The 22,312-nt window shown below is 42.3% G+C and overlaps 1 protein-coding gene across 1 annotated transcript in view; it reads right to left on the minus strand.

The window, feature by feature from the left end:
• Window positions 1–22,312, minus strand: part of DSCAM (DS cell adhesion molecule) — an 857,668-nt gene that overhangs the window by 241,888 nt on the left and 593,468 nt on the right. The window contains exon 10 of the mRNA XM_070795162.1: window positions 12,580–12,699. Coding sequence (XP_070651263.1) covers window positions 12,580–12,699 — 120 coding nt within the window. The remainder of the gene's footprint in view (window positions 1–12,579; window positions 12,700–22,312) is intronic.

The following is a 22,312-nucleotide window of genomic DNA, read 5'->3' on the forward strand; positions in this document are numbered from 1 at the left end:
TTGAGCTTTAAGCCAACTTTTCACTCTCCTCTATCACTTTTATCAAGAGGCTCTTTAGTTCCTCTTCACTTTCTGCCATAAGTGTGGTGTCATCTGCATATCTGAGGTTATTGATATTTCTCCTGGCAATCTTGTTAGGTCTATCCTAAAGAATCCTATCCTATGAAAACAAGTGAACTTAGGTGGCCTACACTAGTACCTGCCCAGGGGTTGTTAGAACTTGGTGGTCCACTAGTTTATCATGCTGATTTCATAACTTTTATGCTGTACTTAAACTGCAAGTGTCTTTTTTTTTCCTTCAAGATGGAATACAGTTCTCTCACTCACTTATCAGAAAATGGAACTATGAACTGCGTGACTCAGTACTAGCTGAAGGGATACGCAACACTGGATAAAGTTTGAGTGGCTGAATTTTGCTGATGCCATCACAGCTTTGTATTGGGATGGTGGGCTGTGAGGCACCCCTGCAGCTGTGTTGATTATATGAGGTTTTCAGTTACCATCTCCCTGGAGAAAGAGATCTCCAAACATGTGTCCTCAGTGTGGCTATTCCTATCCACAATAGGACAAGTTAGAAAGTTCCTGGGGAGAGTCAATGAAAAAGAAGGAAGACAGAGGAGTGGAGAAAAAGAAGTGGGCACAGGATGGACCAGGAGTCCATTTTCCTGGTGACTCTACCAAGGCTCAGGGTAATTGCAGCTTCCTTGGGTGTGGGATTGAGGGAGCATGGTCTATGGTGGTCTTGATGCAGCTTCTAGAGCCAGAGACTCCACGTATTTTAGCATAGAGGAAGGCAGAAGTTATCCACCCCTGGTTGTTTTATTCTACCAACAAAGGAAGAAAGTAAAACAACACAATGATCACTCATCCTCTCTGTTCTGCTTGAAACAGAGCAAGACCCTATGGTCCTTGTCCACACAAGTCCTCAGTCTGCATTTTGTCTGAAAACACTTTAGTCAAAGAATAAGTGTAATGAGAGAAATGAGAATACATATAAACAAAGGAAAGCAGTCATCAAAGGAGGCCAAATAATAATAACGTAGTCATTAAGCAAAGTCAAGCACCTTTACTTCCTTCTTCAAGGGCTATAGATAATTTTCTGATCCATCTCTTGTGAGCTATCTTATAGATACTGAATACCCCACCAGGTAGAAGAAGTTAACTACATGATGACCAGACTGTAGCCATGACACAATCTGCCACCCAAGAATTGACTTCAAAGAAATTAAAACACATCACCCTTGAAACTGAAGATTAATTGTACCTAAAATAATCAAGATGTTGCTGGTCAGACCACTGATGACCAATTTCAAGATGACTGTAAGAGCTGACTATTCTGTTTCTGCCTGGAGCCCCCTTTTTATGTCTATAAATTCTGGAAATCTCTTGCCCACTGATTGTCAATGGTGGGGTTTGGAGTAAAGTTGACCTTTGGACAGATGTCTGCCTTCTTCCCACCCCAGCTGGTGGCATCTGAAATAAAGAAAATTTTCCTTTCCAGCAACCTGGCCTGTTTGTTGGCTTTTGAGTGGCAAGCAGCTGGACTCCTACATTTCAGTAACATGCTCACCATCCTTTTCCAAGAACTCATTATTGTTCAATAAGACCCATTGATTCTACCTGGAACAGACAGGCAGAACTGCCTTTATTGTACCTGAAGGAACCACACTTGACCCTAAAGTTGGGTTTATTTTCACCACTTCTGCCCCAGGGAGGTTTCACCTTCTTCTTTTTAGATTCTTTGAGCTCTTTCTCTGTATTCATTCAAGATATATAGCTTGTCATATTTGCATATTAGTGGGTACAAGGAGTACTGGACGACAAATGTGACTACATAGCCTCGATGAGTCTGGTGCAGGGGTTTGGAGCAGATGCTGCTGGAAAAATCCAGCAAGATGCCTGCAGGTCCAGGAAATCAATGGACCAAAGAGGTTGGACGCATGGAGATGGAGACTTGGCATATCCTAACCTGAGGTGGTGAGTCTGAGAGCAGTCAGGGTTAAAGCTCTAGGTAGTAATCAGACAGCTAGACAGACAGAGAGGCAGGAAGGTGAGACAGGATGAGAAGTCCAAGGCCAAGCAGATGACCAAGGCAGAGATCCAGTTTCCAGGACAGGGTATGAAGGTGACATTTGTTCTGAGCAAAGGCTGTGAGCTTGCGTTCAAGACACAGTGTACGTGGCCACAGGAGTAAAGAAATGAAGCTAAATGCCTGGGGGGCTAAAATAAGAAGGAGGCTCAAGCCTGAGGTCAGGAGCAAAGTCAAACCTCCAAGGGCACAGTGAACAGGATTAAGGGACCAGAGTTTGGAAGGAACTTTTGGGAACCAGAGAACTGAGGACAATCCTGGCTGGGCTATAAGAACCTAACCCCACACTGAGTTATTCCAGTAGGAAATTTCCTGCTTTCCTAGAAGGGAAATGATGAACATCTTGTTTAAGGGAGTTTTTTTGGGTGAGGGGTCTCTGTTATTGCCCCCATCAAGACATATATTTTGAATGGAGAGCAGGGGATCTCTGGGGCAGGGGTTAGATCTCTCCACTGCTGAGGAAGGGGTGGCCTTGCTCAACTCATCAGGGAAGTCTGGAACATGCATTGCTAGCAAACATGTCCTAAAATCAAGATGCTTGAGAACTTGAGCTTGTCTCATGTTACTGGTTCTTCATGGCATTTGGAGACAGAGGCCTTGAGGACTGTGGAGGGTCCCCTGATGTCACCTTGACCTTGGGAGAGAAGGTGTGAGCAAGAGCAAGGTGAGACATTCCATAGCAAGCCTTGGGGTAGGAGGAGGCTCCAGAGTGCTCATCTGAGCAGTCTAACCAAGTGTATTGAGTACATATGTTTTCTCAGTAAGGAACTGAGCCTCACTGGTGGCTCAGATGGTAGAGTCTGCCTGCAATGTGAGAGACCCGTTTTCCATCCCTGGGTTGGAAAGATCCCCTGGAGAAGGGAATGGCTACCCACCCCAGTATTCTTGCGTGGAGAATTCCATGGACAGAGGAGCCTGGCAGGCTACAGTCCATGGGGTTGCAAGTCAGATATGACTGAATGACTAACACTTTCACTTTCAAGTAATTGAACACACTGCAAGAAATATTCAGAGAACTGTTGCCAGTGTCAGATGTTTTTCCTGTGGATCTCTAAACAAAAGATTCAAGTCCCTGTGGCCCCTGACAAAGAGTCTATAGCTTCTGCTGACCACCATCTGAACCTGCAGGTAGATCCTCCCCCAGTTGAACCTTCAGATGAGACACAGCTCTGGCCAACAACTGTAACTCTGTGAGAGATTCCAAAACAGTGCATCCAGCTAAGATGTGCCCAGACTCCTAACTCACAGAAATCATGAGATAATAAAGGTGTGCTTTTACATTTCTAAAAATAAAGAGAAAATAAAAGAGTCTGTGGCCAGATGGGACGGTTTTGGCAGATAGGTTGATACCAAGCAGAAGAGGACAATTCTGGGACCATGAAGGTAAGGGACAGCCAAGATGTCCCTTATTCACATGGAATGTGAATTCACCATGTGAATAGAGAAGAGCAACCTCCAACAGTGTTTTGGGGACAGAGGGAGATGCCTGAGCAAAAGCAAGATTATTGTGCACCAAATAGCAGTGGGTTCTTAGGTGTCTCCGGGGAAAATTGGAGTCGAGGAAACTTTGGTCTCACGTTCCCTGGAAGAAAAGCTATGACAACCCTAGACAGCATATTAAAAAGCAGAGACATCACTTTGTCGACAAAGGTCTGTAGAGTCAGAGTTATGGGTTTTCCAGCAGTCATGTATGAATGTGAGAGTTGGACCATAAAGAAGGCTGAGTGCCAAAGAATTGATGTTTTCAAACTGTGGTTCTGGAGAAGACTCTTGAAAGTCCCTTGGACAGATAGGAGATCAAACAAGACAATCCTTAAGGAAACTGGAAGGGCTGATGCTGAAGCTCCAATACTTTGGCCACCTGATGCAAAGAGCTGACTCATTGGAAAAGACCCTGATACTGGGAAAGACTGAGGGCAGGAGGAGAAGGGGGCAACAGGGGATGAGATGGTTGGATGGCATCACTGACTCAATGGACATGAGTTTGAGCAAACCCTAGGAGAGAGTGAAGGACAGTGAATCCTGGCATGCTGCAGTCCATGGGGTCACAAAGAGTCGGACATGACTTAGTGACTGAACAACAAATGTGCTACAGCTAAGGAAGGGCACAGGGAGGGGACAAGAGAAACGGGCAGGAAAGGGGGGCATTCCATTGCATTGCAGCCTCTGTATGTGCTACAGAGTGGAGGAAAATAGGAATCCCCCCAAATTAAGGACCACTTTTCCCTTACTTAGAGGAAAAAGACAAGGACAGTTGCAGAGAGTCAGGAAGCACTGGCTCTAGATGTAATTCTGTTCCACCCAGAAAACCAAAGAGGATCAAAGTGAACAGTAGGCAGAAGCTTATAAATACTCACTGCCACACACCATAGTAAGAGACCAATAAAATAATAATGGACATAAAAAGATTTAAATAAATTCAAAGACTATCCATGATATGGTCTGGGAAGATTCAGTAGTTTAATGACCTTGAATGTCTCCATGCTAACTTTTAAATTGCTTACATTCTCCCAGATTTTTCAGAATAATTTTTTTAAACTTGATAAAATTAGCCTAACATTCAACTAGAAGACACATGCAAATACAAATCCATATGATAAATCTAGGACATTTTTGACAAAAGAAAATTAGGGAGGGAGGAGTCTTATATGAGATATTAACATGTAGTAGGAAGTGATAGACCTCTAGTATGCATGGTTCTGATGCCAGACTGACAGTGCAAGCAGGGAAGGATAAAACAGACTTCAGCAGACATATTTTTTCCATAGACTATAAAGGAATTCAAGATAGTGATAAAAGGTGGGCTATTTAATAAACGATTTTAGGACAATTGGCTCACCGTGTGAGCTGAGGCAATGACAACAATGATGATGATGATGACAACAGAGATTTCTTTAAGAGGATCTGAGATACCGAGGGAACATTTCATGCAAAGATGGGCACAATAAAAGACAGAAACAGCAAAGACGTAACAGAAGCAGAGGAAATTAAGAAGAGTTGGTGAGAATACACCGAAGATCTACATAGAAAAAGTCTTAATCACTCAAATAACCATGATGGTGTGGTCACTTACCTAGAGCCAGACTGCCTGGAGTGTGAAGTCAAGTGGGCCTTAGGAAATATTACTACAAACAAAGCTAGTGGGGGTGGTGGAATCCAGGCTGAGCTACTTAAAATCCTAAAAGAAAATGTTGTTAAAGTATGTTTAGAAAACTCAGAAATGGCCACAGGACTGGAAAAGGTCAGTGTTCTGTGCAATCCTGAAGAAAGGCATTGCCAAAGAATGCTCAAGCTACCATACAATTGCAATCATTTCACAATTGATCATTTCACAATTGATGCTAGGAAGCTAGCATCTGGCAAAGATACTATGAGGAAGATGGAAGAATAAAACAGAAAGAGAAATTAGACAAGGAAATCTCCTCAGAAAAATGCCATGATAGAGATGAAATCTGTGAATACAATAGCTACTTGTCTGTGAAGCAGGAGCTCAAGAGAGAAGGAAATGAGCTAGCAGAACTGGAGAAAGAAAGGAAAAAGTAAAATCACAAAAATACAGGCAAATTTGGAGAGAGCATAGAGGAGAACAGATTTTGTGGGGGGAAAGACAAGAAAATAGACATGAAAAAAATATCAAGCAAATTAAAATGGGAGTGAAGTGAAGTGAAAGTCACTCAGTTGTGTGACCATGGAATTCTCCAAGCCAAAATACTGAAGTGGGTAGTCTTTCCCTCCTCCAGGGGATCTTCCCAACCCAGGGATCAAACCCAGGTCTCCCGCATTGCAGGTGGATTTCTTACCAGTTAAGCCACAAGGGAAGCCCCAAATGGGAAGCCCAATAAGTTAAAAAAAAAAAAAAAAAGAATCAGAGATAAAGGGACAGCCTCTGAAAGACAGATGGAAGAGATCCAGTGACATCATAATGGAGACCCAGGTTGCTGTGCTGCCTCCTAAACAGAGGCAGGACTTCCTGATCTCAAAGGACCAAAGACAGAAATCTACTAAATACCATAAAAGGTTTCCAAAAATACCTGGAAACAAATATGGAAAATAATTCCATAACTTTGTTGAATGTTGCAAAAAAAGATGACTTCCACACGCTAACTAATCCTTAAACAACTCAAATGGGTGCCAGGTAACTCTCATCATCTTCTCTGAGAGTGAAATCTATTCATTCCATTATCTTAGTTGGTATACTTTCTGTGACTTGAAATAAACTCTGAAGTTACACACACATACATGCAAAGTGTAAAGGAAAACAAATCATTACAGACATGATTCAAGATGAATTTTCTTACATAAAAGACAATTTGAATCTACATATTTAACAGGCATGCCCCATCTGGGGGATTATGGCCCCACATGGATAACATCAGGGCATAGACTATACATTTGTGTGCTTAGTCGCTTCAGTCATGTCCATCTCTATGGACCTTAGCCTGCCAGGCTCCTCTGCCCATGGTATTCTCCAGGCAAGAATACTGGAGTGGTTGTGATTTCCTTCTCCAGGGAATCTTCCCAACCCAGGAATTGAACCTGGGTCTCCTGCATTGCAGGCAGATTCTTTACCAACTGAGCTATAAGGGAAGCCCTGGACTTCAAAAGTCCTTTCTTCGGGGAAATCAGGCAACTTCTGTTCCCTCCCAGGAAATAATACAAGCTCCCACCTGCCACCGGCTAAACTCACTTTATGTGCAAAAAGGTGAGACGCAAGCCATTATGAAGAAAGAACTTGGAATATTCCTCATTGGAAAAACTGTGTATAGCTGATGGACCAGCGACGAACAGGGGCTCGATTTCACATAGAACTGAGGTGATGCCAGAGTGGGGCATGCAGTGGCTGAGCAGAACGTGGAAGGAATGAGACCTGACCTGGAGAAAGCATTCATTGATTAAAAAAATTAGCATACTTGGAAAATGTATCATTGCTTATATTAATACTACTGGAAATTGGGTCATCTCTACTGAGACTGAGGATTGAACTCCTAGTATGGATCCCAGGCAATTCTCTGTCTCAGGAAGGGGCATCTCCACTACTCTTAAAGACCCAGGCATCCTGTTTGACTCCCTTTCTCTCCGACATCTGGTCCACCAGCCAGATCAATTCAGAAATCAACTACCTGTCCCTCCTTGACAGCTCATCCAAGCCACATGACAGCAAAGGCCTCCTATCGGATCTCCAGCTACAGTTCCAGCTCCCCACACACGCTGCTCTCAACAGCAGGGCCAGTGGGGTCCTTTGAAAACGCTAGGCATCTCCTAATTACTCCAACAGCTCTGGAGTCCACAGGTGGCGGAAGAAAGGAGAGTGCTGCTGGCACGATGATGCTGATCCCACTGCCCCCAGATGAAACCACACCTTTGAAACCACCCATCTGACCTGCTGCAATCTCCAGAACCTCTTTTCACTCATCCCACAGTGGGTGACAGGACCCAGCTTAAGTGTCCTCCTTGGTTCTTCTGGAACATTCCAGGTACAAATCCACTTCTGTTGTTGGTTTTGGTCCCTTGACCTTCAGAGCTCCCTGCAGATGTGCACGTGGTTTGTCTGCAATTTCTTCTAAGTTTCTGCTCAAACATTACCTTCCTATGGGGCCTTCTCTGATAACCCTATTTTAAATGGAAATTACTCCCTATAGCTCTCTCACCCCCTACACCAGATGTGTTCTGACTCTTGTCCTTGGAACCTCCTACAATCCAAGCTTCCCTGGAGGTCAGCATAACCCTATTTGTGGGCAGCCAGAGAGCTTGGATAGTAAAGAATCTGCCTGCAATACAGGAGACGTGGATTTAATCCCTGGGTCAGGATGATCCCCTGCAGAAGGGCATGGCTACCCACTCCATTATTCTTGCCTGGAGAATCCCATGGACAGAGGAACCTGGCAGGCTGTGGTCTTGAAGTCTCAAAGAGTCGGATATGACTGAGTGACTAACACTACAGAGCTAAAGATGTCCAGGCAGCCCACGGGCGGGAGCATCAGTTATCTCTTGCATCAGCAGCCCCTCTTCACCCCTCAGCAGCTAAAAAGGGGATGTCCCAGTCCCCAGGACAGCAGTTGAAACCCATTTCCTCCATAATAAATGACATACATTTGCTTAGCTATGGATTTCTTGACACACAGGTGAGGCCCACCATAGTATTAAACCTTGATTTTTTTCCCCCTAAATCTCCTTTAGACAAGAGGTTTTGTTTGTTCATATAAAATACAAAATAAAAAAATCGGGAGACAGAAGTGAATATCTTAGATGTTGTGAATCCAGACCCAAGGTCAAGAATGTAATAACATTATTTTTCAGCAAAGACTGCTTCATTTCTGTAATAGCTGCCCTTAAACCACTGCAATTTACTCTGGAATTCTGCAGCCTCAGGATTAAACTGTTGAAACTCTCAGAGAAACAGCTTGAATCTATTTTTTTTTTTTTTCATTTTTTTTGGTCACATATAGGGGAACTGCACTTAAGATCTTAGTGACTATTTGATTATGGGAAACACATTCCATAAGCAAGACTAAATTTTTCTTAAGACACATCTTTATCATTTGCATAAATATAATAATAATATACAACTTCCTCATTATATTGCAAATATTAAAAAAAACAAGCATAATAATATGTAGTAATATTTTCATCATAAGAAACAGGCAGTACTATAAACTTCAGGAAGGAGTATAAATGAACAAAATGATGACAAGTGGCCAGTACGTATGGAAATCTATAGAAATTACTTACTCTTTGAACCAGTAATTCTACTTATAGAAGTTTATCCACAGAGAAAAAAATAAACACATATACAGAGACCAATGAGATGGAAGTCACTGTGACACTTTAATAATAGTGAACAACTGGAAAAAACAAACACAATTCCAACAGTAGTGTTGGACACACCTGGTTGCCAAGCATCTACCTTCTCTTCTTACTTAGCGAAGTAGCTAGGGTTGCAGTCACGATGGCCGTATTTAGCTGTGACACAGCCTGCAGACACCCAATGGTGAGGGGCAAACAGACCAGTGAGATGTGAGCAGAAGCAATTTATGACACATTCTGGAGAGGTCCTTAGAGGGAACTGACTCAGGTGGCTGTGACAGCCCTCTCTCTGTACTCCTGCTTCTCCATGGAAATGCAGAAGTGGCCACCAGACCTCAATGGCCATTGCTTAATGGTGGCCAATGCTTTGGTAGAATGGCAGAAGAGACAAATGTTAACAGCGTGGGTCCCTGATGATTGACGGGAGAAAAACTACTCCTGACCTAGCTATACCCGGCTCCTCTTATGATACAGCTTTCCTTGTGGCTCAGAATCTGCCTGCAATGCAGGAGACCCCAGTTCGATTCCTTGGTCAGAAAGATCCACTGGAGAAAGGAGTAAACCCATGTGGCATTAAGTCACTGAATTCAGTCCTAACAAAGGCAGGAGAACTTAGATGTACTTATTGATATATGACTGTAAACTTGACAGAGACATTAAAAAGTCACATTGAACCCATATTTGCTGCCCTGGAAAGACATTCATTGCCTATTGTGAACTGAAGAAAGATTATGGGTCAGGAAGAAGAATGTGCTTGCAATTTTTTAAAGACTCCAAATTATATGTTTATCTACAGATCTATATATGTATATTTGCCAGGGGACAGGTCTGAAAAACTAGGTAAAAGAGTTTATAGTATTTATCTTTGATTATCTTTGATTGATGTATTTAAAGGGGAATTTTAACTTTAAAAAATTGTTTGCTGCAATTGTTGATTTTTCTTTAATGATTTTAAATTGTATATGAAGCTCAAAGATAAAGAGGCTTTTATAATTTAATTTGCACACCAGTGATGGGAAGGCATAAGACGTCTGTAACACTCATAACTGACATAGGGTTATTTAATCTATGAAAAATCTTATAACTAAATGAGATATGGAGATAAGTATGCAAGTAACATGAACAAGAAATTCCCCAAAGGGGAAACAGAAATGGTTTGTAAACAAAGGATAAAATGTTGCAAACATCATTAGTAATGTACATTTGTAAATTAAAACGTTCACCCATCACAAAGTATGAGATGGCTGGATGGCATCACTGACTCAACGGACTTGAGTCTCAGTGAACTCCGGGAGTTGGTGATGGACAGGGAGGCCTGGTGTGCTTCGATTCATGGGTTCACAAAGAGTCGGACACGACTGAGCGACTGATCTGATCTGATCTGATCTGATCACAAAGTAAAGTTTAGGGAGAAAAGGATATTATCGAGCTGGCAAGGGTGCAAGACACACACAGCCTCATCCTGCTGGTCAGTATGTATACTGCCCTGATACCTTCCAGTGTGTCCTGGGTCAGTTCAGACCAAGAGCCTTCAGTGTGGTCATGGTATCTTTTGCTGTGTGCTCAGTTGCTCAGTCATGTCCGACTCTCTGTTACCCCATGGACTGTAACATATCAGGTTCCTCTGTCCATGGAATTTTTCAGGCAAGGCAAGAATACTGGGATGTGTTGCCATTTCCTTCTCCAGGGGATCTTTCTAACTAAGGGAAAGAACTCGAGTCTCTTGCATCTCCTGCAATGGCAGGTGGATTCTTTACCATTGTGCCACCTGGGAAGCTCCCTGCACATCTATATAAACTACATTAAATCAAATATATACTGTTTGTTTCCATGTAATGCAACATTCAGCTATAAGCATGGCCCCAAATAAAAAGGGATTGGGCAGATATTCTGAATAACAGGATTTTATTCTGGGATAAACTGTTTTTCATGTGGACAATGTATGTGGCATGCTGCAGGGCAGTAATCTAAGGGATTTAAACAAATTTAACTGATTCTGCCCCCAACAAAATGGTGTCTATCCCTCTCTTTCCTCCCTCTTCTCCTTCTTCCTAAGGGAAATACATTCAAGCCGACTATGCGGCAAGAATGCCATTTGCTTTTCTTCAATTGTTGTTACTTCCACAAGAAAGTGCAACATGCTACATATGTTAAGCCTTAGATTGTTAGAAAAAATGTCACTATTTACTTATTTACTTGTTGTTTTCTTATTTATCCTATTGATACATATTGGCCTTCAACTGCTTAATAAATAAGTTACTGAATCAAGACATGTGAATGAGAAAGGAAAGAGAATTTCCAATATATTTGTAAGCATAGTTAAGGAAACCTTCCTGGAAAAGGGCTTCCCTGGTGGCACAGATGGTAAAGAATCTGCCTGCAATGCTGCAGATCAGGTTCAATCTCTAGGCCAGGAAGATTCTATGGAGAAGGAAACGGCAACCCACTCCAGTATTCTTGCCTGGAGAATCCCATGGACAGAGGAGCCTGGCGGGCTACAGTCCATGGGGTCACAAAGAGTTAGAAACAATTGAAGTGACTTAGCAGCAGCAGCAAACAGTTAAGGAAACTTTCCTGGAGAAGGTGATAAAATAGACAAAAATGATTTTTACCATGTCTAGAATGGTTCCCTCATTGGTTTCCACACTGCCCATTTTTATTTATGTAATGTTTACGATGTTACTTGATACGGGGAAATTATGCTGTGCCTTTGAAGAGAAAGTATGATTAAGGGTGAAAGTTTGTTTTTAAGAAGATAATACCCAGATGATGTTTTATATCTATGTTATCTAGGTAAATAAAACAAACTAGTTCTATTTTAACCTTCTAAAGCCACCTAACTTTACTTATCTAAATACTGGGGAAATAATTTCAGAGAAGGCAATGGCACCCCACTCCAGTATTCTTGCCTGAAAAATCCCATGGATGGAGGAGCCTGGTAGGCTGCAGTCCATGGGATGGCTGAGTCAGACATGACTGAGTGTCTTCACTTTCATTTTTCACTTTCATGCATTGGAAACGGAAATGGCAACCCACTCCAGTGTTCTTGCCTGGAGAATCCCAGGGACGGGGGAGCTTCATGGGCTGCTGTCTATGGAGTCACACAGAGTCGGACACGACTGAAGAGACTTAGCAGCAGCAGCAATTTCCAACAATGAGTAATTCTGACAGTTTATATTTGTTTCTCCACGTGTATGGGGTCTCCAAGCAGATCACTGTTGTCCAGTATAGGTGGTCAACAGAGAGCTTCCACAGGTGCTGAAACAGTGTGTGAATAACCTGCCTCCCCAACAGGGTCTCTCCAGCAACACTTCATGGCCCAAATGAAAACACTCAGGTGTTTACTAGGGGTGTACACAAGGATGTACACACTTGGTGGAGGTGAGGAAGGATATGTTTGTGAGAAACATCTTTGGAAGAAATGCTCATTTTTGGCCTTTTAAAACAGGGGCCCCAACCTCTAGGACTGGTGACTTGAGGTGGAGCTGCGGTAATAGTAGTAGAAATCAAGTGCACAGTAAATGTAACACCTTAGAGTCATCCGGAAACCATCAGTGCCACTTCTCCCATCCGTGGAAAAACTGTCTTCCACGAAGCCGGTTCTTCCTGCCAAAAAAGCTGGGGACTGCTGCTATAGAATATACCATACGTTTGATAGATAAGAAGCAAACCAAGTGACTTCATACCTTTAGAGAATTTCCACACGATGGTGGGTACAGGGTAACCCTCAGCTGAGCAATTGAGGATGACAGCCTTGCCATAAATCCCATCCTGGTCCCGTGGTTGAACCACAAACTTGGGAGGAACTGAAAAAGAGAGAAAAGTCAGCAGTAATTCAGACAACACTGCAACTTATCAAAGGTGTGATTTAAAGAAATTCAAGAATTTTAACATATGGGAAACCACAAAGAACGCTTTACAGATGTGGGGAAATAAAGCATAGGATTTGTAATTAGGAACCATCTGAGGACGTAATCCCAGAGCCGGTGATTTGTCTTATTATATCAGTGAGCTAATGCAGACGGAAGTTGACTTGAACTGGGGGACGCTGGATTCTGGAGTGTGGCAGTTTGACTAAACCAAGGGAATGTGACATTTTGTTTTTGATTTGTGTAATGGCAAATCTTCAGGGATCCACTCTTGGGTGTGAAAGGTTTAAAGCATCGAGTATCTATTCTTCCTCTAACAGGAGACAAAGGGAGGATTAATAGGCTCTTCCTAAAGGCAATAAAGAACACAACATGGTATTGAACTTTTTCTAAAAGTCTGATGAAGGCACATGGACCATTATTCCTGACATCAATATGCCTTCTGTGCCAAAAGGGGACTATGGAAGCCAGTTGAATCGAGGAGCCAAGATGACTTTATAGAGTACCTATTTAAAAATATATAGATTAAGGAACTGCTTATTTGATGAGTTTTGTGGGATGCTGAAAAAAAAAAAAAAAACACCATCCCTATGCAAAATATACACATGTACTTTGCTTAAAACATACCTGCTAAGAGAAAGCAAGTGTTTTGAGTTAAGTTACTTGGCATCACTGACTCGACGGACGTGAGTTTGAGTGACCTCCGGGAGTTGGTGATGGACAGTGGGGCCTGGAGTGCTGCGATTCATGGGGTCACAAAGAGTTGGACATGACTGAGCGACTGAACTGAACTGACTGTGATTTTAGATTATTCCAGTCTTCTCTTAAAGAGAAGAAACAGATTTTTCCTAGGAGAGGTAGCATCTAAAGGTATTAGAACCCAGAAATCTCTTTCAGCAGATTCGTGGCTAATTGTAGGATGGATTTTTAATGTGGCAGTCACAAGGTTATATGAAAGGACATGGATCACGTCAACCATTGACTAAATATTTAACAAATGTGGGGGTTCTTCCTCTTCTTTCCACAATTCCTCATAAGGCTAATCTTCTCTGCTTTGCAATTTCCAGAGTTCTTCATTTAGAGACAGAAACGTGGGCTCATGTGTTATAGATATATAGGAATTCCAGCCACCATGAGAAATGGACTGAGGAGAAGGCTGTGCTTGTGCCTAGTCCCTCCAGTCACGTCCTACTCTCTGTGGCCCCGTGGACTGTAGCCTGCCAGGCTCCTCTGTCCATGGGATGTCCCTGTCAAGAATACTGGAACGTGTTGCCATTTCCTACTCCAGGGGATCTTCCTGACCCATGGATAAAGCCCACTTCTCTTGTGTCTCCTGCATTGGCAGGCAGGTTCTTTACCACTAGTGCCACCTGGGAAGCCCAGGGAGGTTAGAGTCTATGTTAGTTAGGATTTTAGAAGCACACTGAAATGGCATAAGCCATAGTGAACGTTACTTTACCCATAAAACAGCCAAGAAGGTGGAACTGACATCAAAACAGGAAGCAGCTAGAGATGGAACTCATTGCTGTGTTTCTCAAAGAAACAGCAGAGGGTGACAGCTAAGAGCACAGAGCCAAAGGCTAAACACCTGGGCTCGCTCTCCAACTTTGCTGCTTCTAAGTGGGTCATCTTGTGTAAGTTGTCAAATGTTTCTTAGCTTTTATTTCCTCATCTGTAAGCTGGGGATTCATTTTATAAAATTGGTATGGGGATAATATGAGTTAAGATTATAATAATTCTTAGTACCTGGAAGATATAAAGTGTTGTAGGAGTGTTGGTTAATTTAGTATATGCAGGTATGTCCAGCTTTAACATATCATGAACAGTTTCCAATCTGCAAATTAAATATTTGCACAGCCAATAGGTCTTCTCATAATGAGCAATTTTACTTCACTAGATGGTGTTCTGAGACAAGTGTACTCAATACAATCTAAATATATTGAAAATAAGGTGATAAGGGATGTCTGTCTCATGGTGAGAAAATTTTCTAAGAAAACAAAAGGCTGGAGATTTTATAAAGCAAAGTTTTTTGTTTTTTGTTTTTTTTTTTTTTAGCAAAATTAACCTAACAATCACAAGGGTAGATTGCAAAGTTTAAGACATCATGTCAGAATCATTCTGTCCAGGATGGTAGGTAAAAAAATGATCGTCTACATTCTATGTTTATTTGGTTGAAATTTTGCTAAGAGCACTGAATCCCTCATCAAATGGACAGAGGAATTCCTCTGGAAGAATGTCTAATTATCACTGATCCATGATCCCTCCCCTCCCTCAATTTGGTTCTAACCCAAAGAAATGTTATTTAAAAACTTATCAAAGAGGTTTACATGGAAAATAACCACTGACATCTTGTAAGTATAAGGCAATTACAGATGGAAATGGCTCATAAAATTGAGAATTCTTTCATATGCTCTCTTCAATCTCCTGGAATCAGGTACAGGACAGAGAAGACTGGTGTACTGCAGTCCATGAGGTCACAAAGAGTCAGACACGACTGAGCGACAGAACAGCAACAACATCAGGTACTAATGACCTTCTCTCAAAATGTGTCACCTATCCTCAGATTCTCTTCCTTTTCACTGCCATGGCCTAGTCATGATGGATGGACAGGATGTGTGGTGAAGTGTCTCCATCCATCTGGTTTCAGTACCCCAGGCTGGACAGCTCCATGCATTTTGCCATGGAAACACACCAAGAAAGGAGTCTCTGCTGTCTCAGGGCCTCCTCTAATGTAACACTCACTCACACCAGAAGGCATCAGCATCACCCAAAGCATTTATTAAAACCCAAGTTGCTGAACCATGTCCCTAGAAGTTTTGACTCAGTAGGTCTAAGGCAGGATCCAAGATTCTGCCTTTTCTAATGATTTCTCATTCTAACGAAGAATTCTCAATGAAGAATTGGTGTTTTTGACCTGTAGTGTTGGAGAAGACTTTTGAGAGTCCCTTGGACAGCAAGGAAAGCAAACCAGTTAATCCTTAAGGAAATCATCCCTGAATATTCACTGGAAGGACTGATACTGAAGCTGAAACTCCAATACTTTGGCCACCTGATGTGAAGAACTGACTCATTAGAAAAGACCCTGATGCTGGGTAAGACTGAAGGCAGGAGGAGAAGGGGATGACAGAGGATGAGATGGTTGGATGGCATCACCTACTCAATGGACATGGGTTTGAGCAAGTTCCAGGAGTAGGTAATAGACAGGGAAGCCTGGTGTGCTGCAGTCCATGGGGTCACAAAGAGTCAGATGTGACTGAGCAACTGAACTGAACTGACTGAATGAGTTTCAGATAATGCTGTGGGTCGAGACATCACCTTTGAGAACCACTGTTCCGTGTGATTCCTTGGAAGGTTCCCAGAAGGAATGAGCCCAGTTGACCACAGCAGCAACTAGCTCATTAAAGCAATTTTATAGATTTTCCCCCTCCTTTCTTGATCTCATTTCCCTTCATTCTTTCACTCTGGGTTTCAGGCATTACACATTGAATAAATGATCTACAGCCAAACCTGTGACTAACACTGCTTTCAGTAGGAATTTAAGCTGACACAAGGTGAAAATTGGCTCTTATCTGGATTTCTGAAACAACTTCCTACCTGGGATATGTGCTGCCTTCTGGCCCACTTGAAAGCATTCAGCACACAGTCAGGTGAAAAATCCTTCAAAGACACTAATCACGTGATGGGACTTCTGTGATTAACATCATCAGTCCATCACATTGTTTCTGGACATAATCCAAACTCTCAGAATATTTTGAAGTCTCCTTATGACTTGGGTCCTCAATCTCCAGCTGCATCTCTTGATAGTCTTCTCTTGCAGGGCTTACCCTATTCTATGTATTCTCTGGGTCCCCCTGGTTCTTCACATGCATGCTAAGTCACTTCAGTCATGTCCAGCTCTGTGCAACCCCATGGATGGTAGCCTGCCAGGCTCCTTTGTCCATGGGATTCTCCAGGAAAGAATACTGGAGTGGGTTGCATTCTCTTCTCCAGGGTCTTCACATAGGCTTCTGTATTTCTTTAACATATTATCAATAATTATTATTTACATCTCAGCTCAAATTTCACTTAGCCTGAAATGCTAAGTGCCTCCCCAGAATCATCCTGCATTACCCTGTCATAGCTAAATGCCTCCCCAGAATCATCCTGCATTACCCTGTCATAGCCACAGAAGTTTGGTGTTGCTTGGTTAAATTCCCGCCTCCCACACCTGGCTGCATCCTTGGGGATACAAGAACCATCCTTTTCTTGCAGACCGTCACACCCCAGCACACAGTACAGTGCGGGAACACAGAAAGTATTCTGCAAATGTTTGCTGAATGGACAAAGCAATGAATGGAAATTATGATTCCAGTTTTAAAGACTAGAAAACAGATCTTATCCAAAGTACCATGGCTCAGTCAACAACTCAGATCAGAGAGACCCTTGATGCACAAGGTCTCTGAGTAGGATGGGTCTGGAAACACCATCTGACAGAAGAAGGCACAGGGCACTGTAGGAAGATTTTGGCCAAGGAGATACAAAACTGGACGTGGAACAATTACAGAGCTGTTGGGACAGTTGTGATTTTGGCCTAAACTAGTGATAGGACACAAAGACTGAAGATTCTGTATTTTCTAAGTTATAATTCTCCTAAGTAGCTGTTTTCCTTTTTAAAATACATACATATACATATATATGTTTATGCATGCTAAATTGTCTAGTTTTGCCTGACTCTTTGTGACACTATGGACTGTAATCTGCCAGGCTTCTCTGTCCATGGGATTTTCCAGGCAGGAATACTGGAGGGGGTTGCCATTTTCTCCTCTAGGGGATCTTCCTGACTCAGGGATCAAACCCAGTCTCTTATATCTCCTGCATTGGCAGGTGGGTTCTTTACCACTAGCACCATCTGGGAAGCCATATATATATACAAATAAATGTTTATGGACAGAGGAGCCTGGCGGGCTATACAGTCCTTGGGGGTCACAAAAAGTCAGACATGACTGAGGGACTATGACTTTTCTTCCTTTAGGATATATACATATCATATATATATTTGGGCTTCCCTGGTAGCTCAGACGGTAAAGTGTCTACCAACAATGCGGGAGACCTGGGTTTGATCTCTGGGTCGGGAAGATCCCCTGGAGGCAAGAACACTGGAGTGGGTTGCCATTTCCTTCTCCCGGGGATCTTCCTGACCTAGGGATTGAACCCCGGTCTCTCTCATTGTAGGCAAACACTTTACTGTCTGAGCTACCAGGGAAGCCCGTATATATATATATGATATGCATATATCATAAAGGAAGAAAAGTCGTAGCCCCTCAGTCATGTCTGACTTTTTATGACCCCCATGGACTGTATATAGCCCACCAGGCTCCTCTGTCCATATATATACACACACACACACATACATACATAGGTTTCCTTTTATTTGCATAATGCTTCATTTGTGATGGACATTTCTGCCAACATAGTTGGCTCTCCAATAGTGAGAATTTTCCAGTGGGGATGAGGGTGATTAAAGAGATAGAAGGGATGGGTTTAAGCAAATAATTATGTCGCATCTCCAAAAGGCAATGCAGGCCACTGTTGCCATATATTTCTATGAGTCATAATCGCACACACACTCTGTATGGCACTCTCTAGGTCCATCAACATCTTATAAATGACCCAATTTTATTCCATTTAAAATGGTTGAGTAATATTAATTTGTATATATGTACTACATCTTATTTTTCCATTCTTCTGTTGATGGATGTTTAGGTTAAGTAAGTCATAAAGAGAAAAACAAACACTGTATATTAATACATGTGTGTGGAATCTAGAAAAATGGTATGCTGCTGCTGCTGCTAAGTCGCTTCAGTTGTGTCTGACTCTGTGTGACCCCATAGACGGCAACCCACCAGGCTCCTCTGTCCCTGGGATTCTCCAGGAAAGAATACTGGAATGGGTTGCCATGTCCTTCTCCAATGCATGCATGCATGCTAAGGCACTTCAGTTGTGTCCGACTCTGTGCGACCCCATGAACAGGAGCCCACCAGGCTCCTCTGTCCATGGGATTCTCCAGGCAAGAATACTGGAGTGGGTTGCCATTTCCTTCTCTGAAAAATGGTATAGATGATCTTATTTGCAAAAGAGAAACAGAGACACAGATGTAGAGAACAAATGTATGGATACCAAGGGAAAAAGGCACAGGGGTGGGGGGGAATTGTGAGATTGGAATTGAACTATATACACTATTGATATTATGTATAAAATAGATAAGTAATGAGAATATTCTGTAGAGCATAGGGAACTCCACCCAGAGCTCTGTGGTGACCTAAATGGGAAGGAAGTCCAAAAGGGAGGGGATTTATGTATAACTGCATCACTTTGCTTTACAGTAGAAACTAACAGAACATTTTAAAGCAACTATAATAACAATTAATTTAAATAAATAAATAAAAGAAACAATAATTGCAAGCACATTACTCCTGTCCTCCTAGAAAGAGTAATTTTAGATGTATACTTTCTAAAATACCCAGTCCTGTCATGCAACCCATGTAGCCTGACAGTATCTGAAGTTTGGAAAGGATTCTTCATGGTGCTTAAAATGACAGTTGTTTACATGATCATTGGCTTTCGTCTATTTATTAAGGGGAAGAATGATTTTTCTGTTTTAAAGGGAGGAATAGCTTGTTTGAAATTGAACAGGTATTTCTCAGTGTTAGATACAGTCCAGTGTTTTATGTCTGGAATTCATGGCTTCTAAATAGCTATGTATAGGGAAACAGTGGAAACGGTGACAGACTTTATTTTCTTGGGCTCCAAAATCACTGCAGATGGTGACTGAAGCCATGAAATTAAACGGTGTTTGCTCCTTGGAAGAAAAGTTATGACAAACTTATACAGCATATTAAAAAGCCGAGACAAGACTTTGACAGTAAAGGTCCATATAGTCAAAGTTATGGTTTTTCCAGTAGTCATGTATGGATGTGAGTTGGACCATAATGAAGGCTGAGTGCCAAAGAATTGATGCTTTTGATATGTGGTGCTGGAGAAGGCTCTTGAGAGTCCCTTAGACTGCAAGGAGATCAAACCAGTCAATCATAAAGAAATCAATCTTGAATATTCATTGGAAGGACTGATGCTGAAGCTGAAACTCCAATACTTTGGCCACCTGATTCAAAGAGCCGACTCATTAGAAAAGACCTTGATACTGGGAAAGATTAAGGGTAGGAGGAAAAGGGGACAACAGAGGCTGAGATGGTTGGATGGCATCACTGACTCAATGGACATGAGTTTGAGCAAACTCCAGGAGATGGTGAAGGACAGGAAAGCCTGGTGTGCTGCAGTCCATGGGGTCACGAAGAGGTGGACACGACTAGGAGACTGAATAAAACTACAACCATAGCCATATGGAGACTGAATAACAACAACAATCCATAGCCATATGGGTTTCCCAGGTGGCTTAGTGGTGAAGAATCTGCCTGCCAATACAGGAGACAAGGGTTCAATACTTGGATCAGGAAAATCCCCTGGAGAAGGAGCTGCCAATCCACTTCAGTAAACTTGCCTGCAAAATCCCATGAACAAAGGTGCCTGGTGGGCTACAGTCCAAGGGGTTGCAAAACAGATGGACATGATTTGACAATTAAACAACAACAATAACAAAGTAGCTGTATATTTCCAAAGAATGGCTGTAGGTTTCCCTAGCTGTCAACAGGGATGGGAATTTCTTTTTATTGAAGGTAAAACTGGAAGCTACTTTTGTGGTGGCAGTGGAGGGTAGTGGTGCTGTATAAATAGATTGCCATTCTCTGCTGGATGGTATTTAATCAAGATAGTTAGTTGATCAAAACTCTAGGTTAGATTTATGACACTGGAAACTAGACTCCAATGGCTTCCTGTTATACCCAGAATAGATGACCTGGCTCCTCCCTCCTCTCCTATTGAATGGTGAGCACACGGGTCTCTGGCTGTCCTTTGAAACACAAAACCCACTCCTGACTCAGGGTCTTGGTACTTGTTTGCCTCTCTGCCTGTAACTGGATTCCTACAGAGAGACCTGTGACTCAACCCTCCCTTTTGTCAAGTCTCTTTTCAAAAATCTCTTCAGAAAGGCTTACCCTGTCCAGTCTTTGAGGGGAAGGGTTAGTTAGGGAGCTTGGAATCTACACGTATCCACTGCTATATTTGAAATGGATAACCAACAAGGTCCACCATATAGCACAGGGCACTCTGTTCAATGTTATGTGGCAGCCTGGATGGGAGGGGAATTTGGGGGAAAATGGAAACACGTATGTGTAGAGCTGAGTTACTTTGCCGTCCACCTGAAACTATCACAACATTGTTAATTGGCCCCACTCTGATATAAAATACAAAAATGAAAAAAAAAAAAAAGGCTCACCCTGTTCATCCTGAAACTCCATTCTCTTACCACTCTCATTCCTCCTACCAAGTTGTACTTTTCATAGCACAAGTCGATGTCTGATATCATCTGTATGTTCATTGCCTCTCTCCTGCACTGGAATGTAAGTCTTTTTTTAACTTCTAAATATTATATTGGAGTATAGTTGTCTTGGAGAAGGAACTGGCAACCCACTCAAGTATTCATGCCTGAAAAATTCCATGGAGAGAGGAGCCTGGCAGGCTACAGTCCATGGGGTTGCAAAGAGGTGGGCATGACTGAATGACTAAGCACACACACAGTTGTTGAACAACTTTGTGTTAGATTCAGGTGTACAGCAAAGTGATGCAGTTATACATATCCACATATCTATTCTTTCGCAGATTATTTTCCCATTTAGGTTGTTACTAAGTTTTATGAGGCAAGGATTGGGTCTCCCCATATTGACCACTCTGTATAACCAGCACTCAGTTCTTGTTCAATCACTCAGTCCTGTCTGACTCTTTGTGACCCAAAGGACTGCAGCACGCCAGGCTTCCCTGTCCTTCACCATCTCAAATCCATGTCCATTGAGTCAGTGATGCCATCCAGCCATCTAGTTCTCCATTGTCCCCTTCTCCCCCTGTCTTCAGTCTTTCCCAGCATCAGGGTCTTTTCCAATGAGTCATCTCCTCACATCTGGTGGCCAAAGTATTGGGGCTTCAGCTTCAGCATCAGTCTTTCCAATGAATATTCAGGACTGATTTCCTTAAGGACTGACTGGTTTGATCTCCTTGAAGTCAAGTCAAGAGTCTTCTCCAACACCATAGTTCAAAAGCATCAATTCTTTGGCACACTCAGAGTATCTCTTATTAAACATCTTATAAAATAGATGCTTAATAAGTATGTTTTGGAAAAAATGAATGGATGAATGAAGCAACATGAGAGCATGAATATGGTGTCAAAAATTGGGTTAACAAATAGCAACAAGAAAGTGGCCTTTACAAGTTTTATTTTCCTGCCAAATGAAGGTCAAGTAGGGGCTTTTTAGATAATGTGTTTGTTTCACTATGTGGTGGCTCATTATTAAAAGGCAGAAACACGGACTCATCATAAGATATAAAGAAGTGTAAGAAGACTGACCTTTGGAGTCACAGACAGGAAATCATAATGTTGGCAGCTTGCCCTGCAGTAATGCAGAGC

Source organism: Bos indicus, chromosome 1, assembly GCF_029378745.1.
Source record: "Bos indicus isolate NIAB-ARS_2022 breed Sahiwal x Tharparkar chromosome 1, NIAB-ARS_B.indTharparkar_mat_pri_1.0, whole genome shotgun sequence".
Lineage (NCBI taxonomy): Eukaryota > Metazoa > Chordata > Mammalia > Artiodactyla > Bovidae > Bos > Bos indicus.